We start from the raw sequence: 26,416 nt of genomic DNA on the forward strand, positions 1-26,416 counted from the left end.
ATACTTTAGTGTATATTTATTTTTTTAAAAAAATTTTTAGTTGTCAATGGACCTTTATTTTTTTTTAAAACCTTTTATTGATTATTGTAATTTCCCAATATATAGACTAGTTAATTTATTCTACAACTTAGAAAGAATGATCAATCTCTTTCTAAGAGAGAGAGAATTTTTTTAATATTTATTTTTTAGTTCTGGGTGGACACAACATCTTTGTTTGTATGTGGTGCTGAGGATCGAACCCGGGCCGCACGCATGCCAGGTGAGCGCGCTACCGCTTGAGCCACATCCCCAGCCCATGGACCTTTATTTTATTTATTTATATGCAGTACTGAGAATCAAACCCAGCGCCTCACATGGCAGGCAAGTGCTCTACCAATGAGTCACAATCCCAACCCTTCAATGTATATATCTTAAGAACAACATAGCTTCTTATATAATTACAGAATAGTAATCAAATTAACAATATTTAACACTAGTAAAATAATATTGTCTAACACAGTAATGCATTACTTAACAGTGGGAATATGCTCTGAGAAATACCTCATTAGGAGGTTCCATCATTCTGAGAATCTCATAGAGTTATACTAAGTTGGCTATAATGTCACTAGGTGATATAATCTCATGGGATCACTGTCATATATGTGGTCTGCCATTGAAAAATTATGTGGCACATGACTATATTTAAATTCCACTAATAGTTCCAATAATGTCCTTTATGCCAATTTTGTGAACTTTATGCCTTAATTCCCTGATCAAGGATCCACATTGTATTTAACTTCCATGCTGCTCTTTTTTTTTTTTTTTTTTGAGAGAGAGAGAGAGAAAGAGAGAATCTTTTTTGTAGATGGACACAACACAATGCCTTTATTTTTTTATGTGGTGCTGAGAATCGAATCCGGGTACCACTTGTGCTAAGCGAGCGCTCTACAGCTGAGCCACAATCCTAGGCCTCATGCTGCTCTTTAATCTGGCACAGTCCCCTCAATCTTCCCTTGCCTTTCATGATTCTGATTTATTGATTGATTGATTGATTGTATTTCAACAATATTTATTTAGGAAAACTCACTCTTCATTTTTTCTTTGGGTGAATGTGTATAGACTGTATTATTGAATGACCTCCTAAGAAATTTAACATGCAAAGCTGAAACCTCTCAGCAACTCCCTTAAGTTTCTGCATATGGGCTGGGGATGTGGCTCAAGTGGTAGCGTGCTCGCCCTAGCACCACGTACAAACAAAGATGTTGTGTCTGTGAAAAACTAAAAAATAAATATTAAAAAATTCTCTCTCTCTCTTAAAAAAAAAAAAAAAGAAATAATCTTCCATTCTACTTAAAAAAAAAAAAATTTCTGCATATGACCATGGAGCAGAGTTCTCAAGTCTAGAGAAGGGACTTCAGGCCTTTTCATATCACAGAGAATTTTGTTTTCTTTATTTTTTAAATTTGTTTTTTTTTTTTTTAGATATACATGACAGTAGAATGTATATTGACATATCATACATACATGGAGTATAGCTCATTCTAATTAGGATCCCATTCTGTAGTTGTACATCATGTGGAGTTACATTGGTCATGTATTCATACATGAGCATAGGGAAGTTATGTCCAATTCATTCTGCTGTCTTTTCTATTATCATGCCCTCTCCCTTCTCTTCATTCCCCTTTGTTTAATCCAATGAACTTCTATTCCACCCCTCCCCCAACACACTTATTGTGGTTTAGCGTCCAGATATCAGAAAGAACATTCAGCCTTTAGTTTTTTGGGATTGACTTACTTCATTTAGCGTGATAGTCTCTGGTTCCTTCTGTTTACTGGCAAATGCCAAAATTTCATTCTTTTTTATAACTGAGTAATATTTAATTGTGTATATATACCACATTTTCTTAATCCATCTATTGAAAAGCACCTAGGTTGGTTTCATAGCTTAGCTATTGTGAATTGAATTGCTATAAACATTGATGTGGCTGCATCACTGTAGTATGCTGACTTTAAGTCCTTTGGGTACATACCTAGGAACAGGATAACTGGGTCAAATGGGGGTTTCATTCCATGTTTTCTGAGGAATCTCCATACTACTTTCCAGAGTGATTGCACCAATTTTCAGTCCCACCAGCAATGTATGAGTGCACATTTTTCCCCACGTCCTCACCAACATTTACTGTTACTTGTATTCTTGATAATTGCCATTCTGACTGCAGTGAGGTGGAGTCTCAGTGTAGTTTTAATTTTCAATTCTCTAATTGCTAGAGATATTGAACATTTTTTCATATATTTGGCGACCATTCATATTTCTTCTTTTGTGAAGTGTCTGTTCAGTTCTTTGCCCATTTATTAATTGGATTATTTGTTTTATTGGTGTTAAGTTTTTTTGAGTTTTTTATATATCCTAAGATTAGTGCTCTATCTGAAGTGCAGGTGGCAAAGATTTTCTCCCATTCTGTAGGCTCTCTCTTCATATTCTTGATTGTTTCTTTTTTAAAAAAATATTTATTTTTTAGTTGTAGTTGGACACAATGCTTTATTTTATTTATTTATTTTTAATGTTGTGCTGAGGATCGAACCCAGGGCCTTGCACGTGCTAGGCGAGCACTCTTCCGCTGAGCCACAACCGCAACCCTCTTGATTGTTTCTTTTGCTGTGAAGAAACTTTTTTGTTTGATACCATCCCATTTATTGATTCTTGATTTTACTTTTTGTGCTTTGGGAGTCTTGTTGAGGAAGTCTGTTTCTAAGGTGACATGGAGGAGAGTTGGGCCTACTTTTTCTTCTAGTAAGAGCAGGGTTTCTGGTCTAATTCCTAGGTCCTTGATCCACTTTGAGTTTTGGGCAGGGTGAGAGAGAGGGGTTCAATTTCATTTTGCTACATGTGGATTTCCAGTTTTCCCAGTACCATTTGCTGAAGAGGCCATCTTTTCTCCAGTGTAAGTTTTTGGCACCTTTGTCTAGTATAAGATAACTGTATTTATATGGGTTTGTCTCTATGTCTTCTCTTTTGTACCACTGATCTTCATGTCTGTTTTGGTGCCAATACCATGTCATTTTTGTTACTATAACTCTGTAGTATAATTTAAGGTCTGGTACTATAATGTCTCCTGCTTCAATTTTCTCCCCAAGAATTGCTTTGGCTATCCTGGGCCTCTTATTTTTCCAAATGAATTTCATGACTTTTTTTTCTGTCTCTATTAAAAATGTCATTGGCACATCAAGAAAAGAAAACTTCAGACCGATATCTCTAATGAACATAGATGCAAAAATTCTCAATAAAATTCTGGTAAATTGAATACAAAAACATATTTAAAAGATCATGTACCACGATCAAATGGGATTTATCTCAGGGATGCAAGGTTGGTTCAACATATGGAAATCAATAAATGTAATTCACCACATCAATAGACTAAAAGATAAGAATCATATGATGGGGCTAGGGAAATAGCTCATTTGGTAGAGTGCTTGCCTCGCATGCCCAAGGCCCTGGGTTTGATCCCCAGAACCACCAAAAAAACCCAAAAAAGAATCATATGATCATCTCAATAGATGCAGAAAAAGCATTTGACAAATACAGCACCCCTTTATGTTCAAAACACTAGAAAAATTAGGGATAACAAAAACATATCTCCACATTATAAAAGCTGTCTATGCTAAGCCCCAGGCCAACATCATTCTAAATGGAGAAAAATTTGAAAGCAAATGCTAAAGAAAGAAATTAAAGAAGAACTTAGAAGATGAAAAGCTCTACCTTGTTCTTGGATAGGCAGAATTAAAATAGTCAAAATGACCTTAAACTATACTACAGAACAATAGTAACAAAAGCAGCATGGTATTGGCACCAAAATAGACTGGTAGACCAATGGTACAGAATAGAGGGCACAGAGACTAACCCACATAATTACAGTTATATTATATTAGACAAAGGTGCCAAAAACATATATTGGAGAAAAGATAGCCTCTTCAATAAATGGTGCTGGGAAAACTGGAAATTCATATGCAACAAAATGAAATTAAACCTCTATCTCTTACTATGCACAAAACTCAACTCAAAGTGGATCAAGGACCTAAGAATTAAACCAGAGACCCTTTGTCTAATAGAAGAAAAAGTAGGTCCTAATCATCATCATGTTGGATTAAATCCCAACTTCCTTAATACGACACCTATAGCGCAAGACTTAAAATCAAGAATTAATAAGTGTATTGGATTCAAACTGAAAAAGCTTCTTCTCTGCAAAAGAAACAATCAGTGAGGTGAACAGAGAGCCTACAGAATGGGTACAAATTTTTACTAAACGCACATCAGATAGAGTACTAATCTCTAGAATATATAAAGAACTCAAAAAGTTAAACACCAACAAAACAAATAAGCCAATCAATAAATGGGCCAAGGAACTGAACAGACACTTCTCAGAAGATGATATACAATCAATCAACAAATATATGAAAAAATGTTCAACATCTCTAGCAATTAGAGAAATGCAATTCAAAACTACCCTAATTTTCCACTCTAGTCAGAATGGCAGCTATTATGAAGACAAACAACAAAAAGTGTTGGTGAGGATGTGGGGAAAAAGGCACACTCATACACTGCTGGTGGGACTGCAAATTGGTGCAGCCAATATGGAGAGCAGTATGGAGATTTCTTGGAAAATTGGGAATGGAACTGCCTTTTGACCCAGCTATCCCTCTCCTTGGTCTATACGCAAAGGACTTAAAAAACAGCATACAACTGGGACACAGCCACATCAATGTTTCATAGCAGCTCAATTCACAATAGCTAAATTGTGGAACCAACCTAGATGCCCTTCAATAGATGAATGCACAAAAAAAATGACATATAGACACAATGGAATATTACTCAGTAATAAAAGAGAATAAAATCATGGCATTTGCAGGTAAATGGATGGAGTTAGAGAAGATAATGCTAAGTGAAGTTAGCCAATGCCAAAAAACCAAATGCCAAATGTTTTCTCTGATATAAGGAAGCTGATTCATAGTGAGGTAGGTAGAGGGAGCATGGGAGGAATAGACAAACACTAGATAGGGCAGAGGGGTGGGAATGGAAGGGAGGGGGCATGGGGTTAGAAATGATGGTGGTATGTGATGGACATCATTATCCAAAGTGCATGTATGAAGACACGAATTGGTGTGAATATACTTTGTATAAAACCAGAGATATGAAAAATTGTGCTCTATATGTGTAATAAGAATTGTAATGCATTCTGCTGTCACATATAAATAAAAAAATTTAACTGAAAAAAAGAAAAATGTCATTGGAATTCTATTAGGAATTGCATTAAATCTGTACAGCATTTTTTGTAGTATGGCCATTTTGACAATATTAATTCTGCCTATCCAAGAACATGGGAGATCTTTCCATCTTCTCAGTCTTCTTCGGTTTCTTTCTTTAGTATGTGGTAATTTTCATTGTAGAGGTATTTCACCTCTTTTGTTAGACTGATTCACAAGTTTTTTTTTTTTTAATTGTTTTTGTTTTGAGGCTATTGTGAACTAGAAAATTTTCCTAATTTCTCTTTCACTTGATTCATTATTGGTATGTAGAAACTCAATTGATTCATGGGTATTAGTTAATTTTATATCCTGCTACTTTGCTGAATTTTTTAATGAGTTCTGGAAGTTTTTTTTGTCTTCTAAATATAGAAATCATGTCTTTGGAAAATGGGGACAGTTTGAGCTCTTCTTTTCCAGTTCAGATCCCTTTAATTTCTTTCTTTTGCCTAATTGTTCTGGTTACAGTTTCAAGGACTATATTGAATAGAAGTGGTGAAAGAGGGCATTCTTGTCTTCTAGTTTTTAGAAAGAATGCTTTCAAAAAAAATTTTTTTTTCATTTAGAATGATGTTGTTACCGCTATTTACCGGTGACAAGTCCTTGCTTCCCCGAAAGCTGAAGTATAACACCAGAGAAGCACACAGAGGCAAGTTTAGAGTGGAAATTAGAAGCTTTATTAAAGGACAGCAGAAAAGACTTCTCCCCGAGGAAGAAGGGGACCCAAAAGGCTGAATCCGTGGAAGGGGGAGGTCTTCCCTTTTTTTTTTATAGCTAAGGTCTTCTTTCAGCTTTCCCACATTCTTGTCCTTTGTTTTCTGTTATCTTGCAGTGATAGAATGCAGGTGGGAAGGCACAAAAGGTGGAGCATAGGTGGGCTGAAGCAGTAATCTGGGCAGGAGTGGCTTTTGGATTATTTGCCCAGAGCTGCTTCATTAACATGTCCTTAGGATGGGCTCAGGGCCTTGGGGACATTAACATTTCAATTTCCCCAAGTGCTGCTCTGGTTTCCTGGATTCCATTCTCCACAATGGCCTCCATTTTATTTATCTTACTCTATATTAGACCCGATTTACCTAACTATACTAACTACCTCTCTTTAAATCTGGCTTCAATGTTGGCCTTGCGTTTAACATATATAGCTTTTACAAGGTAAATGTATGTTGAAGTTGTTCGTACTATCCCTAGTTTTTCTAGCATTTTGAACATGAATGGATGCTGAGTGTCAAATCTTTTTCTGCATCTTTTGAGATGATCTGTGATTCATGTCTTTACTTCTATTGATGTGATGAATTACATTTATTGATTTCCAGTTTTTAGAAAGAATGAACCAACCTTGCATCTCTGGGATGAACCCCACTTGATCATGGCACACTATCTTTTTAATATGTTTTTGTATGCAATTTACCAGTATTTTATTAAGAATTTTTGCATCTATGTTCATCAGGGATATTCGTCTGAAGTTTTCTTTCTTTGATGTGTCTTTGTCCCGTTTTTGGTATCAGGGTGATACTAGCTTCAAAGAATGAGTTTGGAAGGATTCTCCCCTTTTCTATTTCATGGAATAATTTGAGGAGGATTGGTGTTAGTTCTTCTCTGATATTTTAAAAAATGCAAGTCTGTACTTATTGCAGAGTGACACTCAGTTTGGATTTGTCTGATGTTTTCTGAGGATTAGATCATAGGTTTTTGGTGAGAATAGTGTGTGAATGAGGCCATGTTCTACATAGCACAGCACATCACGAGGCACGTGATTTCAGTTTATTTTTGGTTCTCTTAACTTTGATCACTTGGCCAATATGGTATTCTCTAACTTTCTCCAATATAAAGTTATCTTTCCTGAGAAAATACTTCATGACTATGTAAATATTCTATTCTTCACTAAACTTTCATCTACTAGTTGTTGCATTTATTTATGATTCTTACCTGTATCAGTAATAACTATAATAACAATGGACCAATCATTTGAACTCTATCCTTCCTTCTACAGTTTTCATTTGGCATTCTACTATATGTTACACTTGTCCTTTGCTTATAATTTCTTCTTTAGTGATATGAATGAATTTAGGTATTCTTGTTATTGCTGTTGACCAGTGACGAGTCCTTGCTTCCCCAATGTTGAAGAATAACACCAGAGAAGCACGCCAAGAGGCAAGGTCAGAGTGGAAAATTAGAAGTTTATTAAAGGACAGCAGAAAAGACTTCTCCTGGAGGAAGAAGGGGACCCAAGAGATGGAATCCGTGGAAGTGCGGTTGTCTCTCCATTTTATAGTTTTCAGTGATGGAATGTAGGTGGGAAGGCCAGAGGGGTGGGACACAGGTGGGCCAAAGAAGTAAGGAGTCAGCTGTTCATTAACATTTCTTTGGGATGGGCTATCTTCAAATCTGTTGGGGGCTGTTTCCTGGACTTCATTAACATTCCGAGAGTTGCTCAACTTTTCCCGGGAATTCATTCTCAACATGGCCTCCATTTTAGATTTCACTAGATATTAGACCCGATTTACCTAACTACACTGAATACCTAATTTTAAATCTGGCTTCATTCTCTTCAATGGGTTGTTCATTATTAATTCTGATACTCAATTTGTTCCAGATTTGGCTAGTAAGTGCCCTTTAGCTCACTCCTGTGATTTTTTGAACATATCCCATAATTCCCTGAGCACTTTCCCTACTTTCTGACACAACAAAATGTACCAGGTTCCAATACTAACTTTTTATGTTCTCAGCCCTGGAACTAGAAAATTAGAAAATTTCCCCAGCATCCCTGGTTCCTTTTATTGGAGAATGATATTTAGAAAATGAATTCTGAATGCCTGGTCAGGGGTGTCATTGATCATAGGTGCTTTCTGGAGAAAATGGCAATTTCATATGGTTCAATCATACACTATTTTTTAATTTGTTCTAATTAGTTATATAAGACAGTGGAATGTATTCATTGTACACAAATGGAGCATAGCCTTTAATCATATATTTTTCACAAATCTATATCAGTACATATAGATACTTCTAATTCCAAACCAATTCCACACAGTTCTTCCTTATTACCCTGCCATGTTTGTATCTTTCTTTTCCCATACTGGCTCTGATTCCCAGAACTCACATTTTTGTTATGACTTCTGTTATAAACAAACTGTGAAAGCACAGTTTTCATTTCCACTTTCAAAATTACATTAACATTACATACAAACCATAAGCACAAATGCTTCTGTATGCATGCACAGATAACTTGAAAGTATGTGGTCATTCAATTGAATAAATTTTAGTCAGACCCTCTTACATAAAAATGTCAACCTCCACTGTTGTGACTTCATGTTTTGGATTATAAAACTGCTTTGGTTTTTTAGAGTTATGTATTAAAATGTAATCACCTTGCTCTGACAGCTTAATAATCAATATCTTGATGGATATAATAGCTCTCGTGAGTGAGGCTCAGCTGGAGGAAACTGAAACTGAAGAAGATTGAGAGAGAAAGAGATGAAGATTGAAGGGAGTTAAGGAGAGCTGAATAACATCAAAGTTTGAATTTTCCTAATTATCAACTTTAAAAAATGTATATATTGAGGGCTGGGGATATAGTTCAACTGGTAGAGTGCTTGCTTTGCATGCATAAGGCCCTGGGTTCAATCCGCAGCACTGTCAAAAAAAAAAGAAATGTATATGTTGAATTGACTATGAATATATGTATAAACATGTGCTATTTTCCTTTTAAATATTTCTTCAAATGTATCTTTTGATAGTTTTTTAAATTTGTTCTGTTAAATTTTGCACATTTTTGAGATATATTAATTGTTGTTTACATGGTAAATTATACCTTATTTTAAAAAACTACATGTTCTAAGTTTTTGTTGCTGGTATACAGAAACTCTGTTGTACTTTGTATACCTGATCTTCTCACAATCTTATTTAATTCTTCTATTTGGAATCATAGTTTGTCCATTGACTTTCTTGGATTTCCAATTATATGCATGTTACTACAGTTTCGTTTTTTTCCTTTGCAGTTTACCTGCATACCACATGATGCTTGTTGAATAGAGGTGGTAAAAGCAAGCATTTTGGACCTGTCCCTTTTTGTGTGTGATGTCTGCTATAGGGTTGTTTTTCACTTACAGTTCACTCAAAACTTTTTCTTTTTTAAAAAATGATGGAAGTAGAATTTTACCAAATTCTCTTCCTCCTTTTAAACACTCAAATTGTTTTTCTTTAATTTATTAATTTTCTAGATTCCATGAATGAACTGACATCAAAACACCCTTTTATTCCTGGGATAAAACCAATACTGGGTAATACTTTATTTCTTTCTGCAAATATTTAAGATTGTTGCATCTGTACTCGTAAGTTTAAACAGTCTATAATTCATCTTTACAGCTCTTTGTCCTGTGTTGGTATTAACTTTGTTCCACCTTAAAATATTTTTTTTTCTTTTTCTATTTATGAAACAGTTAATATAAAGTAGGTTGTTTCAATCAGTTTTTTCATCACAATGACCGAAACAACTGACAAAAACAACTTAAAGGAGTAAAAGTTTATTTGTGGCTCAGTTTCAGAGGTCTCAGTCCATAGACCACAGATTCCATCATTGCTCTGGGCCCAAGTTGAGGCAGCACATCATGGAGGCAGGACTCTGCGGAGGAAAGCAGCTCCCCGGCTGGCAACAAGCAAGCACAGAAAAAGGATGAGAATGGGCTGTGGGGAAGATGCATCCTTCCAGAACATGCCCCCAAGTGACCCATCTCCTCCAGCAATACCCTACCTGCCTACTCTTGAAGCCAGATTTAAAGTTAGGTAGTCAGTGTAGTTAGATAAATCGGGTCTAAGATCGAGTAAGATCTAAAATGGAGGCCATGCTGACAATGATTCCGAGAAACTCAGGACAACTCATGGAATGTTAATGAAGTCCCAGAAAAGCCCCTAGGCCCAAAGTCCATCCCAAAGAAATGTTAATGAAGTCCTTCCTGCCCAGATTACTTGTTTGGCCCACCTGTGTCCCACCCTTCGGGTCTTCCAACCTACATTCCATCACGAAAGAACTATAAAAAGGGGAGACAACCGCACTTCCACGGATTCCACCTCTTGGGTCCCCTTCTTCCTCCGGGAGAAGTCTTTTCTGCTGTCCTTTAATAAACTTCTAATTTCTACTCTGACCTTGCCTCGGTGTGCTTCTCTGGTGTTATTCTTCTTCTTTTTTTTTTTTTAGAGAGAGTGAGAGAGAGGGAGTGAGAGACAGTGAGAGAGAGAAAGAATTTTTAATATTTATTTTTTTTAGTATTTGGCGGACACAACATCTTTGTATGTGGTGCTGAGGATCGAACCCGGGCTGCACGCATGCCAGACGAGCGCGCTACCGCTTGAGCCACATCCCCAGCCCTGGTGTTATTCTTCAACATTGGGGAAGCAAGGACCCGTCACCGGACTCATCACCGGTCAACAGCGGTAACACTCTTACCACCAATCATTCAAACTGGGATGAACTGACTAGGTTACAGCTCTCACAATGAGTCACTTTACCTCTGATCTCATTTAAATTATAACATAGGTATAATCTCTATTTTGGAAAGTTTTATTAGAAGTTGCTTATAAAACCATAAAACCATCATTAAGGATTTTGTGTATACAAATAGGATATGTAAATAGGGGTAATTTTTTTTTTTTGCGCTAATGGGGATTTAACCTAGGTGTGCTCCACCTTTGAGCTACCTCCCTAGCCAATCTGTGTTTGTTTTCACCCTTGAGACAGGGTCTCACTAAATTGCCCAGAATGACCTTAGAACTTCTGATCCTCCTGCTTCAGCCCCCCAAGTAGCTAGAAACAGTTATGAGCCATCATGAATGGCTGTAGGGGTGAACAAACAAAACCAAAAACCAAACAAAAACCCCACAATTTATTTCAAGTTCATAAGCTTAGAGCAGTATTTCTCAATTCTGACTGCACTATTAGGACCCACCCTCATCACTTCCCCACCCTCCAAAATCAATGCCTGCTTTCTTATTTCTCATGTGTTAAAATGAAACTGTCTACAAGTGGTTCCTGGGAATTCATTTTTAAATGTGTTCAGTAATGGACAGCCAGGGTTACTTTATTCTCCCTTAGAAAATTGTCCATTGAATGCATTTTATTTCAGATGTGTGGACATTAAATTGGTTATGGTATTTTATTCACATTTAAGAATATCTACTGTATCTGTGCTTTTAAGTGTGCTCATTTTAATACGTAGTATTAGTTACCTGCATCTTCTCTTTTTCATCCTCTTGCTTAATTTGGCTAGATATTTTAAATTTTTATTAGATTGTTATTCCTCTTTACTCAATGTTGTTAATTTCAGCTGTTTTTCTTTTTATTTGGAGGGTGCATAGTCATCAAAGTGGGATTAAAAATACAAAGAATATTTAGGGTGAATACCTGTGAGAGAAAATGAGAACAAACCAGGGAGGGCTGAGAGCTCCATCAGGCAGCAAACGAGAGGGAAGGAAGGAGCAAGAGTCCTGGTCTGATGTGTGGTCCATGCAGTGATTTGTTGGGTCATTGCTGGGAAAACTCCAGACAAAATGAGCAGAGGAGTTCTGTGTCTCCACTAGCAAACTGCCTGAGTGATCCTGCCCCATTCAGGCATTGCTGGGCTGTAGTCCCTGGGAAACATAACCTCAGCATGAAGGTGGGCAAGGGTTTCAGAGCAGAGAAACAGGCATCCTTGTTCAGTTAAGCTCCATGTATTTAAGACTATATTCCTAGATGCTCTTTTTTGTGTACCACAAGTTATGATATCTGTCTTAATTTTCAGTCTACTTTATTTTCATTCTGATTTAGAAGTGTTTTGAAACTTCAGAATATATGACATTTTTGTTTTCTTCTTTCATTTTGTTGCTTTACAGTTAAAGAACATAGCCTCTAGGATATTCTATGGGATCTGTTCAAATTTTCAGTATAGACAACACTCATAATAAAAAATCTTCTGCTCATTCTTTAAATACGTGTATTATCTTTTTCTGGAGTGCAGAGTTTTTTTAATATATTCATTAATTCAAGTTTGTTAAATATACTGTTCAGATATTCAATATTCTTGGGGATGCATTACCTGTAAATTCAGAAAGTTGAGTTAAAATATCCCACTATCATATGATGTATTTTAATTTTGCTTTATGTATTTGGAAGCTAAAGTTGTTAGGTGCCTTCAAGTGCAAAATTACATTTGATCTTAATGAGTAGTTCTTTATATCATTTACAATGATTCAGCTTTGTTTAGTGTATTTTTTTCCTATATTTTCTGTTCTAATTCTTGATGGTCATATTGTTTTTTCTCCATTGAATATACTTTACACCCTTGGCAAAAATCAATTGACTATACATATATGGGTTTATTTCTGGATTCTCAATTCCATTCTAGTAGTCTATATGCCTATCCTTATGCCAGTATCACATTGTTTTAATTACTTTACCTCTGTTGTAAGTTTTAATCAGGAAGCATGTGTATTTTTTTGTCCTTCTTCAATATTGTTTTCATTCATATGGGTCCTCTTAGAGTTTCATTTGAAGGCAGGACTGGTGGTGCATGCCTACAATCCCAGCAACTCAGGAGACTAAGGCAGGAAGATTGTAAATTTGAAGCCATGCTCAGGGACTTAGAAAAGCCCTGTCTCAAAATAAAAAATAAAAAGTTTTGGGGATACAGCTCAGTGGTAAAATACCACTGCATTCAATCCCCTGTACAAAACAAACAATAACAACAACAAGGAATAAAGAAGAAAAAAAAAAAAAAAGAAAATTCATATTTTAGGATTGGCTTTTCCAGTTCTGTAAAAAGGCTGTTAGAATTTTAATAAGGATTACATCGATTGCTTTGTGTGCTATTGACACATACTATAAAGTCTTTCTACTCATAAAAATGGGATATCTTTATCAAATTAGGTCTTTAATTTCTGTTAGCAATGTTTTATAGTCTTCAGTGTACAAATCTTCAGTGCATAATCTAACCAAGTCAGCTCCTTGATTATATTTATACCTAGGTATTTTATTCTCTTAGATGCTATTGTAAAAGAGATTACTTTCTTAATTTCCTTTCTGGACTGTTCATTGTACTGTTCACAGAAGTGCAACTGAGTTTTGTGTGTTTATCTTATACCCTACAACTTGTCTCAATTTGGGGCTCATTATGTTTTAAGTGTGTCTACACTGTAGGATGTAAATAGATTATACCAAGATCATTTTCTAATCTAATCTCCAAAGTGACAGTTTACTTTTTTATAACTACAGAGATAATTGTACTTTCCCAACCATATTACTTTTTCCTTCGATATCTCTTTGCTTTCCCCTCCTCTTTTCCTGTCTTCTATTAAGCTGATGTGTGTTGGGTGCAGAGCAGGCTGAACTGTGTTGTCTGCAGGGCAGGCTGAACAGATGTTGACTGCAAGATAGCCCACGCACTCAAACCCCCCTCTATCTGGTCCTTTATCACCTGTTTGTGTCAAGTCCCGCTTAAGGCTGAGCACTCAACCCCCCTTGGGCCAACAAGGCAGCTTGCAGACCCAGAGGCCCCATTAGATTTGGGCTATAAAAACTCCCTCCTGCCAGGCCCCCCTCTCTCTCTTGCTCTCTCTCTCTTGCTCTTTATCTTTCTTACGTGCGCTCTCTGTCTCTCTCTTGCTCTTGCTCTCTCCCTGTTCATCTCTTCTCTTTTCTCTCTCTTTCCTTCTTTCCTTTCTCTTTGTTGCACTGCTGCAATAAAGATCTTTTGGTTGCTCCGAGTGTTGTGGTCACTTTCCTTTCAATGTGTTTTTCCTTTACTATCTTAATTAAGAATTATACATTCTATATTATTTACTCTGATTTTTTATTTAATAAGAGAATAGTATAGTATTTTGACTGCTTATTTTCTTTTAATCTTTGTTTATTGGCATCTAATATTTTATTTTAATTCTAGTTTACATTTACTCACGTTTCTCTATTATTTTATTCATCATGGCTTTAACAAAACCTTTATTAGGATGTAATTTACATGCCATACAATATGTTCACTTGAAGTTTACATTTCAATAAGTCTTTAGTATATAGTTACACAGTTGTGCAACCATCACAATTGTAGAACATTTTCATTACCCTAAAAGAAACTCCTACCCACTAATGATCACCTCCCCATTCCTGAAAACACTCCGGTCCTATACAACCACTAATCAATCTACTTTCTGTCTCTATAGATTCACATTTTCTGGATGTTTCTTACAAATGGAATCATACATGTGTGGCATTTTCACTAACTTCTTTCACTTAGCACAGTTTTAAGAAAAGTCAGCTTTTCATCACTGTGACCAACACATCTAACAAGAACAATTTAGAGGAGTCTCTGTCTCATGGTTGGCTGACTCCATTGACATGGCTGGAGGTCAGGCAGAACATCATGGTGGAAGAGTGTGGAAGAGGAAAGTTGCTCAGCTCATGGCAGCTGGGAAGCAGATAGCACCTGAGGAGCCAGGGACGATATAGACCTCCAAATTCATGCTCCCTGTGAACTACTTCCTCAGCCATGTACCACCTGCTTATAGCTACCACCCAGTAATCCATTCAAATTTTTAATCCATCAAATGGATTAATCCACCGATGAGATTATAGCTCTCATACTCTAATCATTTCAAATCTGAACATTCTTTCCAAAATTTTTTATTTGTTCTTTTTAGTTGTAAATGACAGTGGAATGTATTTTTTTTAATATTTATTTTTTAGTTTTCGGCGGACACAACATTTTTGTATGTGGTGCTGAGGATCGAACCCGGGCCGCCCGCATGCATGCCAGGCGAACACGCTACCGCTTGAGCCACATCCCCAGCCCTAGTAGAATGTATTTTGACATATCAAAAATATATGGAGAAGCCTATTCAACAAATGGTCCTGGGAAAATTGGAAATCCACATGTAACAAAATTAAATTGAACCCATATCTCTCATTCTGCACAGACCTCAACTTAAAGTGGCTCAAGGACCTAGGAATTAGACCAGAGACCCTGCATTTAACAGAAAAAAAAAGTAGGCCCAAATCCTCATCATGTTGGCTTAGGACTCGACTTCCTTAACAGGACTCCTAAAGCACAAGAAATAAAATCATAATCAATAAATGGGATGAGTTCAAACTAAAAAGCTTCTTCTCAGCAAAGGATATAATCAATAATATGGAGAGAGAGCCTATAGAATAGAAAAAAAAATCTTTATATCACGCACATCAGATATAGCACTAATCTCCAGGATATATAAAGAACTCAAACAACAACAACAAAAAATCCAAATAGCCTAATCAATAAATGGGCAAAGCAACTGACAGACACTTCACAGAAGACACACAATCGATCAACAAATATATGAAAAAATGTTCAATATATTTAGCAATGAGAGAAATGCCAGTCAAAACTGCTCCAAGACTTCACCTCACTCCAGTCAGAATGGCAATTATCAAGAATACAAGTAACAGTAAGCTATGCACACCTGGCTGTTTTGAAAATATTATTCACAATCTTCTTGCTGCTTTTATTGCCAATGAGAAATTTTCTTTGCACAATCTTTTTGTTTTTCTCTAGCTGTCTTTCAGTTTCTCTTTGTTGTTCTACAATTGCACTAGAATGTGTCTTGGTGTGGATTTAATTTTGTATTTCCAGATTGATGCTTGTATTTCCTGAATCTGAGGGTTTTTTTTGTTTTCTCTTTGACTATTGTTTATCCTTCAACCTCCTTAGCCTTTCATTTTTATAGTAGTTGCCAGATGTATATTAAATGTCTTCATTTACCTGCTTTATATTCTCTAAGTTTATCTCTCTGAGCTACACTGCCTAGTATCCTCATGTATCTCCTTATTTTAGCATATTCTTTCACTGTGTTTGATATATTTAACAAAGTTTCAAAAATCCAATGATTATATCTAGAAATTATATTCATTTTTATTTCTAATTTACTTGTATTTTTTAAACATAGTTTATTGTTCTTATGTTTAATTCCTTCTTTCATGTTCTCCAGTCAGCACAATACCATTTCAAGAAGTTACTGCTGTTTTTTAGTTCCCATTTCATTTCCAAACCTAGAGTTTATTTTATCCCCACATTTTTTGGGGATAAAATAATCATACATACTGATAGGATTTGTTACATATCTGTATGTGCACACAATACACAATATAATTTGGCCAATACCACTCCCCAGCACTTCCCCCTCCTCCCTCCCCATCTCTCACCCTTGGTCCCTTTCCTTTACTTATTCTCCCTTTGGTTTTTGTGAGATCCACCCTCACCCGTTTTTTTCCTTCTTTAGCTTCTACATGAGAGAAAACATGACCTTTAACCTTTGACACTTTGCTTCACATAATGGTCACTGGTTGCATCCATTTTCTTTCAAATGACATAATTTCATTTTTCTTTATGGCTGAGTAAAACTCCACTGTGTGTGTATATATATATATCACATTTTCTTTATCCATTCATGGACACCTACACTGGTTCCTAATTTGGCTGTTGTGAACTGTCTTGCTGTAAACATGGGTATGCATGCATCACTGTAGTAAGATGACTTTAAATCCTCAGGATAAATACCCAGGAGTGGTATAGGTGGGTCATATGGTGGTAACATGCCTAGTCTTTTGAGGAGCTTCCATAGTGATTATCATAGTAGTGGAGTTCGTTTTTTCAAATAAGAATTTATGTCTTTAAAGCTTGTTTTAGTCATTATTTCATATTTTATATTATATCAGTCATTTCTATATATTTTTAGTGGAAGCATTTTAGGATTCTTTTTACTATTTTTATTTTCATTTTGATACTAAAAACAAACAAACAAAAAAAACCCTTTATCCTAAATTAGAACTGTGTCTATCTGTACAAATTCATAGCCTTCCTGAGTGAGCAACCATCTACTGGAATAGGAAAATTCTTCTTCCTTGCTCCTATTTAGGAAATGCCATATGAAAACAATTCTTAAATGCCTCAAGTAGGCTTATTCCTAGTGCTTGGAGTACACTCTACAATCATCCTATCCCAGGATATGAGAGCCACCATTCTTCAAAATGAAGAGTTTCCATTCTCCATTCTCCAAAAGAAAACTGAAGAGTAAAAGAAAACACAGGCTTTTCTTTTTTAACTAAAGGAAAACTTTTATTTAAACTGTGCAATCAATCAGTATTTAGACAGCAGTTTCATAAACATTTTGGCATTTAAACTTTTATTAATTTTTGGCATGACCTGTAAGGGTAGAATATAAACTACCCTGGGGGAGGGAAAAAAATACTAAAAAATATTTACTATGATGCTAGAAAAAAGAAAACAAACCCACATTATTAAACAAAATGTTTTAAGAAGACATTTTAAAAGTACATTCAAAATCAAGGCAAACATTCACTTTCTTCGTGCAATGGAGTTTACAGAGCTGATCCCCTGAGTCAAGTATAAAATTAATATAGCTCAGCTCCACAGTCCATTAGCAAGTCTGCAAATGCTGCCCTTACAAGAAAATGATATATGGAGTGGTAGGATCCAGAACACCCATACTATAAAATAATTTAACTGGCTCCCACACTTTCATTAAATTCACATCTTTGAAGAAAATAGAAAAAAAAAATCCTACACATACAGACATAAAATTCTGTCAACAACAGCAACAAACAGACAAATTTCTTAACACAGTCCTTTACTCTGATAGGCTAAAGCAATGTGTGTGTGTGTGTGTTCAGGTTTTGTAATTTCCTAGAACAGGCTCAAGTTGTTAATCTTAATAATAATTTTCATTTGCAAACAAAATAGATATCCAGAATATAGTAATGATTAGCAGTATAATTTAAGGAAATTTTTCTCAATATGTATGATTTTTAAAGACAGTTCTGTAGAAAATAAATTTCTGTAATAAATTCCAAAATAAAAAGTTTATAAGCCAAGACTTGTTTGTACCTATATACCATAAATTACTTTCGAGATATAAACTTGCATAAATCTGTAAAACTTTTTAGAATATTATGTATTACACTAAGAGTGATACTGGATGGTACAATAAAAAGTTAGGCAAAATATTTCCTTTCTCTGAAAAAAGAATGACAATCATAATTTTTTCCAATGGGCCTTCAATATAGATTTTAATACATCAGATTTAGGTGACAGTACGTATTGCCCTATACAAAATTCATTCATTCTGAATAGTTTGCAAAAATGTCAAAAAGGCTCCTCTTGAAAAAGTAGATGTTAGAGAAGAATTCTAAATTTGCACTTTTCTCCTCAAATTTCCTCTTTAACCCTTTAAAAGCCAAGGTATCAAAATTTGTCTAAATTGGGATGATTTCAAAATTAGTACTCAGAAAAGTACAGCTAATTCCCATCTCCTCTTGTGAATTTACCCACATTACAGATGAATGTTTAAATCCCAGGTTATATGTTTTACTAACTACTTTTTCCCTATCATGTGTGTGTGTGTGCACGCACGCACGCGCGTGTGTATGTGTGCCCACGTACAAGAAATACAAATACATAACTGGAAAGGTTGATCTGTAAAGAAAAAATCCAAAAGATATGTTTCATGGCCTCACAGATACTTTCAGATTATAATTATTTATACTTGAATTTTATTTTAAGTATCATTTCCTTCATTCTGCGTAACAAATTATTCTCATTATATGATAAAGAAGGAAGAGAAATAGATGAAGAGCTTTCCTACCAAACAATTCCTAAAATGGTTGAGATTAGAACTGAAGGGCTAGGGTGTAGCTCAGCAGAACACTAGTCTAGCATGTACCAGGCCCTAGGTTTGATCCCCAATATAGTACAATGACAAAAACAAACAAAAAAACTATAACTAAGGTGCTAAAAACCTTATGCTTAGTCTATGATGCAACTCTCCCTCAATTTTGTTCTCTCCTAAATGAATGTGAATAATTCATTAGCCTGTATTCACATAAAAACTACTTTTGCCTTTAGATCTAACAAAAAAAAATGTCAGCTATGGGGCTATCGAAAATTTCAAAAGGTAAAATCCAATTCTGAAAACCTACTCTAACAAGGAAATGTTTGATTAGAGGACTTCAGAAACTGAGTCTACCTGGTTTCTAAAGAAACTTTAGGGACAAGCATGGGCATAAAGGGAAGGTTTTGAAGAAGAGGGTGGGGGATGACAAGGGGTGCAGTTCCAGCTCAGTACATCCTCAATAACTCCTGTGAATAAATGGACACAACTAAGACTCCTCTTGGTAAGTTGGTTATTACTTTGTGGACAGCTTGTGTTGACATAATCTGGTATTCACAGACACAAAGATCAAAAGTTGTATCTGGTCCCACTGGGGAGGGCACTTTTGAGTGTAGGTAATTAAGTGTTATTTTCTTAGGGGAGACAGTCTATCGCTGTGGAAATCCTATAAACTTTGGAGTTGGCCAACTTGGGTTTATAACTTGGCTAATCCACTTACTGGCTGTGACCTCTGGCAAGGTATCAGGAACCTTAGCTTTATGATCCCTAAAATGGGGATAATACTGTCTTTGCAGTGTTCGGCAGTTCTCAGGGATGAAGCCCGTGCTTGACACACTGCAGATTGCTCAGTGAAAGGCAGAATTCCATCCTAGACAATAGAAGAGGAAGGAGAGGCCATAAAATGACCAGCTTGTTTATCTTTACTCAGAATATGATCCTAGTCTTTACCCCATGATGGAGACAGTTTTATCTCTTTATTTGAAATGCTGAAAATGAGGGTAGAATTAGAAATTGTCCTTCAAAAATAAAAGAGGTGGTAGACTTGAAATGATTCAGAATAAAATAAACTACAGCTTTGGGATCTAAAGCTTTCTAGGGAAAGGACAACTGAAGTCAATAATGACAAACAAGAGGAAATGTTCTAGGAGACAGAGATGCTGTGAGGCAAGCCTCTGTGAGGACTGGGAATGTGGGAGTTGCCAGAACTGAAAACCAAACATTCAGTGGCTGTCCAAGCTGGAGAGAGAAACTGGGCTTCAAGTTAGAAAGGCTGCATGTTGTGAATGCATTTTCAAAAGAAAACAAATAATGAACTTGAGCCTGGTCTTGTTCATCTACTCTTGAGTCCGTATTTTTTTTGAGGCCTTTCCCCAACACTCCTCCATCAACATTATCACTGAAGCGAAAAGTAGAAAAGCTTTCCAAAAATTTTTGATGAAATTCCATAAAGTTAGAGGCAAATATTTAGGAAACGTTCTCTTAAACCACAGACCTCAGGTGTTATTTTGGGAAAAACATATTCAAAAAGTTTAAAGCTGAATTGTTTTTCCAAGTATCTTAGAAAGTTTAAAGCATACTTTTGATAAGCTACAGGGTCACAGTTTTTATGTCTTTGGAATTTTAAACATCTCCAAGGGGCACAAGACCTCAGATCTACAATCTCTTGGATACCACAGACATGTTAAGGGGCCAGAATTCCACAGACATAATTTATCTGTGGGAGGCAATATAATGACCACCTGTGGAAGTTCATGCTCAAATCCCTGGAACCTGTGAATATGATACCATGCATGTCAAAAGTAATTCTGCAAATGTGAATAAACTGAGGGACTTCAGTGGGATAGATGGTCAAGGTGGGCCCAATCTAATCACATGAATCCTTAAAATTGGAGAATCTTTCTCTGTTGGAGTCAGAAAAAGAGATGATAATTAATGGAAGCAGCATCAGAAGAGGTGCTGCATTGCTAGCTTTCAAGACAGACGAAGGAGTTTACAGCCTTTAAAACCTAGAAAAATAATAAATTCTCTGGTAAAAATCAAAGGCTGTCATGTTAATCTTAAACACCTTTCAAGGGCTTAAAAAGGAAAACTGAGAAGCTTGAAGCCTGAAAACACACACATTGTATTAGCCTGTGTGATCTTATGTCCAGAGCACAGTTCAACTTAACAGGTAATTCTATGATTATGTTCTTCTAAACATTAATAAAACAACAATTAGACAACTGGTTGTGGATGGTCGTCTCCAGAACCCACTACTCCGTGCTCACAGATTGCAAAAGTTATTTTGACTATTAAACCAAAACAATTTTATCAGAGATCCATGTGGCAAATTCTCAGAAATGAAGTCTGCAAAACACACATTTAGTCTTAGAAACATTATGACTTTTGGTATAGTTGAAAACTTTTTTTTTTAGCATTCATTATTCAAAACTTACATTCAATGAAAAAAAAAGTATACTAGTGAATCACTATAGCCATTGTTGAAGCAGGATCATATCTAGGTATTCTTACATTTAAAATAAAAATGACACTTTTAATTCTACCTTGTTGTGACACACTGAATTATTTCCAAAGTATCACTGTATGAATGTGAACAATGATCCTGAGTTGTCAACTATGCCCAAGTGTGCAAGTTTCTGGCAGGTGTCCTTAACAAAGCCAAAACAAACATGCAAACCACTGTCATTGTTCCCATTGCTGGAATTGCTCTGTTTGAAGCAAAGGCAAATAAAAGTATAGCATTTCACCAAGGATCTAATTTCCTTGGTATGGCAAATCTGATTTTTTAAAGTCACTTACTGGAAAATTTGTGCCTCTGCTTTGAGGCTAATCATATGAAAGTCCAGATTTCACGTGTGTTATTTTCCTTTGCCTAAGGTTCCCCTGAAGTTTGAAAATCAGGCTCCTTTGATGCAATAAAAACATCTCAATCTAATAAACGAAATTTCAATTCAACAACTTTAAAGCACAGATATATCAACACAACCCACTTAAACAGTGACATGACTTGTTTGCCAATGAGAATATTCCTATTGCTAAGAGGCTGCCTCAAACCATCTGAGTTAATCAGGTGATGGTTTAAGTAGGAAGAGGTTAATTCAGGAGTTACCATAATATTCTGCAATAGAAAGGCTTGCTGATATTTCTTTTGACATCTTATACTCCAGGTGCTTAAGAAAGTATCACACCATTTGGCAAAAACTTCCTGTGGCTGAATCAGCAGAGTCAATGGAAAGACCTTATGTATGCTATTTGTACACAGACTGGGTTCTGGAGACACATGTTTCTTTAACATAAAAACTAGAAACAAGGGTTTAATGTACAACTAAATTTGCCTATATGCAGAGGTAACCTTAAATATCTTTGGTTTTTTCCTTTTAAATTTGCTGGTATAAAATACTTGACTAAAAACACTGATAAATACCAATATAACTGTGTATTGCTTTTAATTATGTAAACTTAGCCCTTTGATATCTTTTGCTACTAAAGCTAAATTCCCTATCCACTTCTAAATAAATTTTCAAATCTGCTCATCTTTATTTACTTACAGGCTAAACTATATATTTTAATGGTCTTTGGTATGAAAATACTGATGAGCAGTATCTTGTAACATTTGGCATAAAAATGGCATGCATGTATCAGTACTTATAGCAAATAAATCTTTGGAAAGAAAATAGTTACCATTTGCATATTAGCCCCTTTGGAGTTGATACACCATGAAGTAATACTATGCAACATTTTAGTTATAATTTCATACTTCAGACTTCAAAAAAGCTTGCTTTGGCCACTTAAGAAGAAGTCTTTGCTGCACACTATATATTTTATTCAATGAGACCAAAATATTTATTTTTGGTAAAAAGATTTTTTTTTCTCTCCAACAAGTAATTTCAACAATTTAAAAATACTTTAATACTGTAGAGTTGAATCACTTGCTGAAGAAAAAAATTATACTTAAAATTCTTTGGAACTATTTGCTGGTAAAGAAAGTATTATAACTTATTTTAAATGCTCTGGTAACAATAAGGTAGTTAACATCACTAATCTATTTTACTACAACAATCCATATAAACCCTATTGTTCTGGGTTAGTAACTACTTGTATATGCTTCATATTTATAGATGTTTCTAGCTAATTCAATTTGGGGGGAATTTAAATCAAAATTTCACTTTCTACTGAAAATTCTTTGGTAATAGGATTATTATGAAAAAGTCTGCATAAGAACAAAATGAAAAGGTAAAAAATGCACTGGTAAATAATTAGCAAATAGTTATACCCTAAAGTTCTATGGTAACTAAGGACCTATTTATCAGTAACCAAACAAACAGAATACTTTCCTCAAAGGCAGCAGTTCCTCCAATTCCTTCAGATCATCTTTTTAAGCAGTTAACAGTCAAATTCATATAGTCTTAGATACACCTTCATAATTATGATGTACATTTCATCTTTAGATTCTGTTTGCCTTTTTAGTTTAAAAGCAACACAATCTCATTGTATTCCTTGATTTTAGATACTGATAAAGTTGGTCCCACATACTTCTACTTATGAACTTAAAAAACACCAACCATACCCTGTCAATTTGCCCATGCTTCCATGAGGCAGCTCAAAAGTAACGAAATGTTCCCTGAGTACAGGAAAAAAAAATAATAATAACACTAGAATAACTTTAAAAGGAGGTAGTATAAAACAGGAGCTATAAAGGCAGGAGCAGCATCTTTCCTTGCCTCAGATTGTTCACCTAAAGCTCTGCATTTCTCGTCTTGCCATGAAGCCCATATTAGATAACTAAAGGGGACTTTGACTTTAGTTCAGAAATGGCTGCTGGCACTTCATGTTGGTCTGCTTCTGAACACATCCACCTTGGCCACAACCATGGATTAAAAAAAAAAAAACAAAAACCCGAAGATGTTTATCATCAGTCATTAGGATGACAACACTGGGACTATTATTCAGCAAAATTCTTTGCTTTTAGACCACAATTTAACATGACCCTGCCCCATTTATAAACAAAAGGTTTCAAGGGGAAACCCATTAAGATTCCTTTTAAAATGAGACTCAGAAGTCATTTCCAGAAAATTTGAAAAAAGTATTTTTAAAAGGCTATGGGCCCCCTCTCTCTATATCATGTTTATTTTTATCCCTTCCCACTGCTCCACATCTAGATAACTGTCTCCTGGCTGAGAGAAGGCCTATTCTATGTGGCTAAGTAAACAATTTGCTGATTTCAAACCAGCAAGAGGATTAACTCACTCCACGAGTTAGCATTCTTGCATTCTTCGTTCACAGAACTGACAATGAAGGAAGATTAAGAGAGTACCAAATTCTCCTAAGAACTAAAGAAAACAACAAATTGGGTGGGTCAAGCTCTGAATATTTATCCCTAAACAAAAACTACATTAAAAAAAAAAAAAAACCTTTGGTAAGATACTGTATGTCAAAATAGTTAACTGATAAAATACAAGAAACTCTTAAGGCAACTTTTTGTACTTCTGTTCTAAACAACTTCATGAATATTAAAAAGGTATAAGGCAAAAAATTTCACAATATATACTGGAAGGCACAGTTACCATGATAACTTAAGTTCATATTGTCCACTGTTAACTTATCTTCATTCTTAATATTTTATGAAATTTCTTCATCCCTTTAAGATAAACTGAGATTTTTGAGGGCAGGGAAAAAAAGACCCATTCTCTTCTGCATGGGATTTTATAGCTAATACTGGAAAAGTTGAGTATGCTTTGCAAACTAGAAAGTGCAGCCTTTGGCCAACTGTCAGGCAAATGGGAAGGTAGAAAAGGCACAGCTAGAGGAGGCTGAGGTGTGGAAGGTAGCTGATAAAGTACTCAGACTCTAATGCCCCAAACGTAACAACAGCCTTTTAAACAATATTAACCCATATATGCTACTGAAACAGTTCTATTCTCAAAAGAGATGCATTTGCTTTGGTTGTTCATTAAATTAAATAGTCCCACATCTTTCTTATTAGTCCTCACAGACAGAGGTGTTAAATTACTCAAAACATGAAGGTGTCATAATTATTAAAAAAATCAGAGCTTCAGATAAACATTCGTACTCATCTACCTGTATGACTCCTTTGATCACATACATTACACATACAGCAATGAAAACAAAATGCTACTAGGAAGTATCATTGGCTATGTAGCTGAGACAAACTATAACAAGGGGGTGACAAAGTTGTCTTCAGAGTTTGCCACTGGGCAAACTGAGGTAGATATTCAGCAAAGGGGCTTTTAAAAGTCTTCCCTTTGCTCCAGTGATATATATTTTATAATCTAGTCAAATATCTTGACTGTCCTCTTTCACATTGCTGACGATAAAACATTCAAAATACATGAGTTAAAAAAAAAAAAGACATTCAAAACAGGCTGAGATACCCAATAAGACATCAAGATTTTCATAAAAGGCTTTGGCTCCCTGTTCATTGTCCTTCGAACAGACTTCTTTTAGATGAGAATACCTGAGCATGGCTGTCTAGATTGGAAACTCATTTTTATCAAAGCATAGTACAGCAGATGGTGGCTGTGGAGCTGAAGAGGAAGTCTGCTCAGCAACCTGTGGCACTGCGGGGTCTTCACACTTCCTCATCGGGGGCCCCCCACCTGAATCACTGCCAGCAAGGCAATCAGAGGTTGGGGGTGTGGTACTTATAACGGAGGACAGGTGTATCTCATCATTGGACTCATGGGAGAACCTTCCGGAATCCCCAGTCTCATGGCTGCCTTCACTATTCGCTGAATGCTCAGTGTCAGCTGCAACACCAAAGGGTCTCGGGAAGTTGGCTGTCTGGCCTGGGGAGCTGGGGGAATCTTCATCACTGATTAACACGGTAGTGCCTGGCTGGTAAAAGCAGACAGCTTGAGTGAATCTTCTTTGAGGCTGGGTAAAAACAGACAAGGTAGCAATGAGATAGCAAACTGTTGATATAAAAGCAAAGGTGAGCATCATGTTTAGATCAGTAGTTTCTGACAGAGGGGTGAGAACATATCAGGATTGCCTGCAGCAAGTGAAATGTTAAAAACTTCAGGGACTTTTTTTTTTGTTGTTGTTATACAGTTGAACCCAGGGTTGCTCAATCACTAAGTTCTTTTATTTTTTATTTTGAGACACAGTGTTGCTAAAATAAATAAGGCTGGCCTTGGAACTAGTGATCCTCCTGCCTCAGCTCTCCGGTCACTGCCACCGCATCAGGCATCTTCTGTGATTTTTTTGATGCCCTTTCCTCCTGACATATCCCTTTTCCCATTGTTCCCACTCCCCAATGGAAACCACAGCTCTGATTACTACTCCAACTGTCCTCTTAGTTATCACTCACCACGGCTCTCCAAAGACATGCCCCGGATGAATATAATCATATCCATAAAAAACCACAGAAATTAAAATATTCATTAATTTCCCTCCCTTTTTAATTATTCTACAGACCATGGGTTGCTCAAGA

At 35.8% G+C, this 26,416-nt stretch overlaps 1 protein-coding gene across 1 annotated transcript in view; it reads right to left on the bottom strand.

The window, feature by feature from the left end:
- Window positions 1-22,952: 22,952 nt before the first annotated feature.
- Window positions 22,953-26,416, bottom strand: part of Prtg (protogenin) — a 121,127-nt gene continuing 117,663 nt past the window's right edge. Inside the window, exon 20 of the mRNA XM_046461813.2 lies at window positions 22,953-25,857. Coding sequence (XP_046317769.1) covers window positions 25,453-25,857 — 405 coding nt within the window. The 3' untranslated portion in view covers window positions 22,953-25,452. The remainder of the gene's footprint in view (window positions 25,858-26,416) is intronic.

Source organism: Marmota monax, unplaced genomic scaffold (genome assembly GCF_021218885.2).
Source record: "Marmota monax isolate L192 unplaced genomic scaffold, Marmota_monax_Labrador192_F-V1.1 WCK01_AAM20220418_F8-fsc00001, whole genome shotgun sequence".
Taxonomy (NCBI): Eukaryota; Metazoa; Chordata; class Mammalia; order Rodentia; family Sciuridae; genus Marmota; species Marmota monax.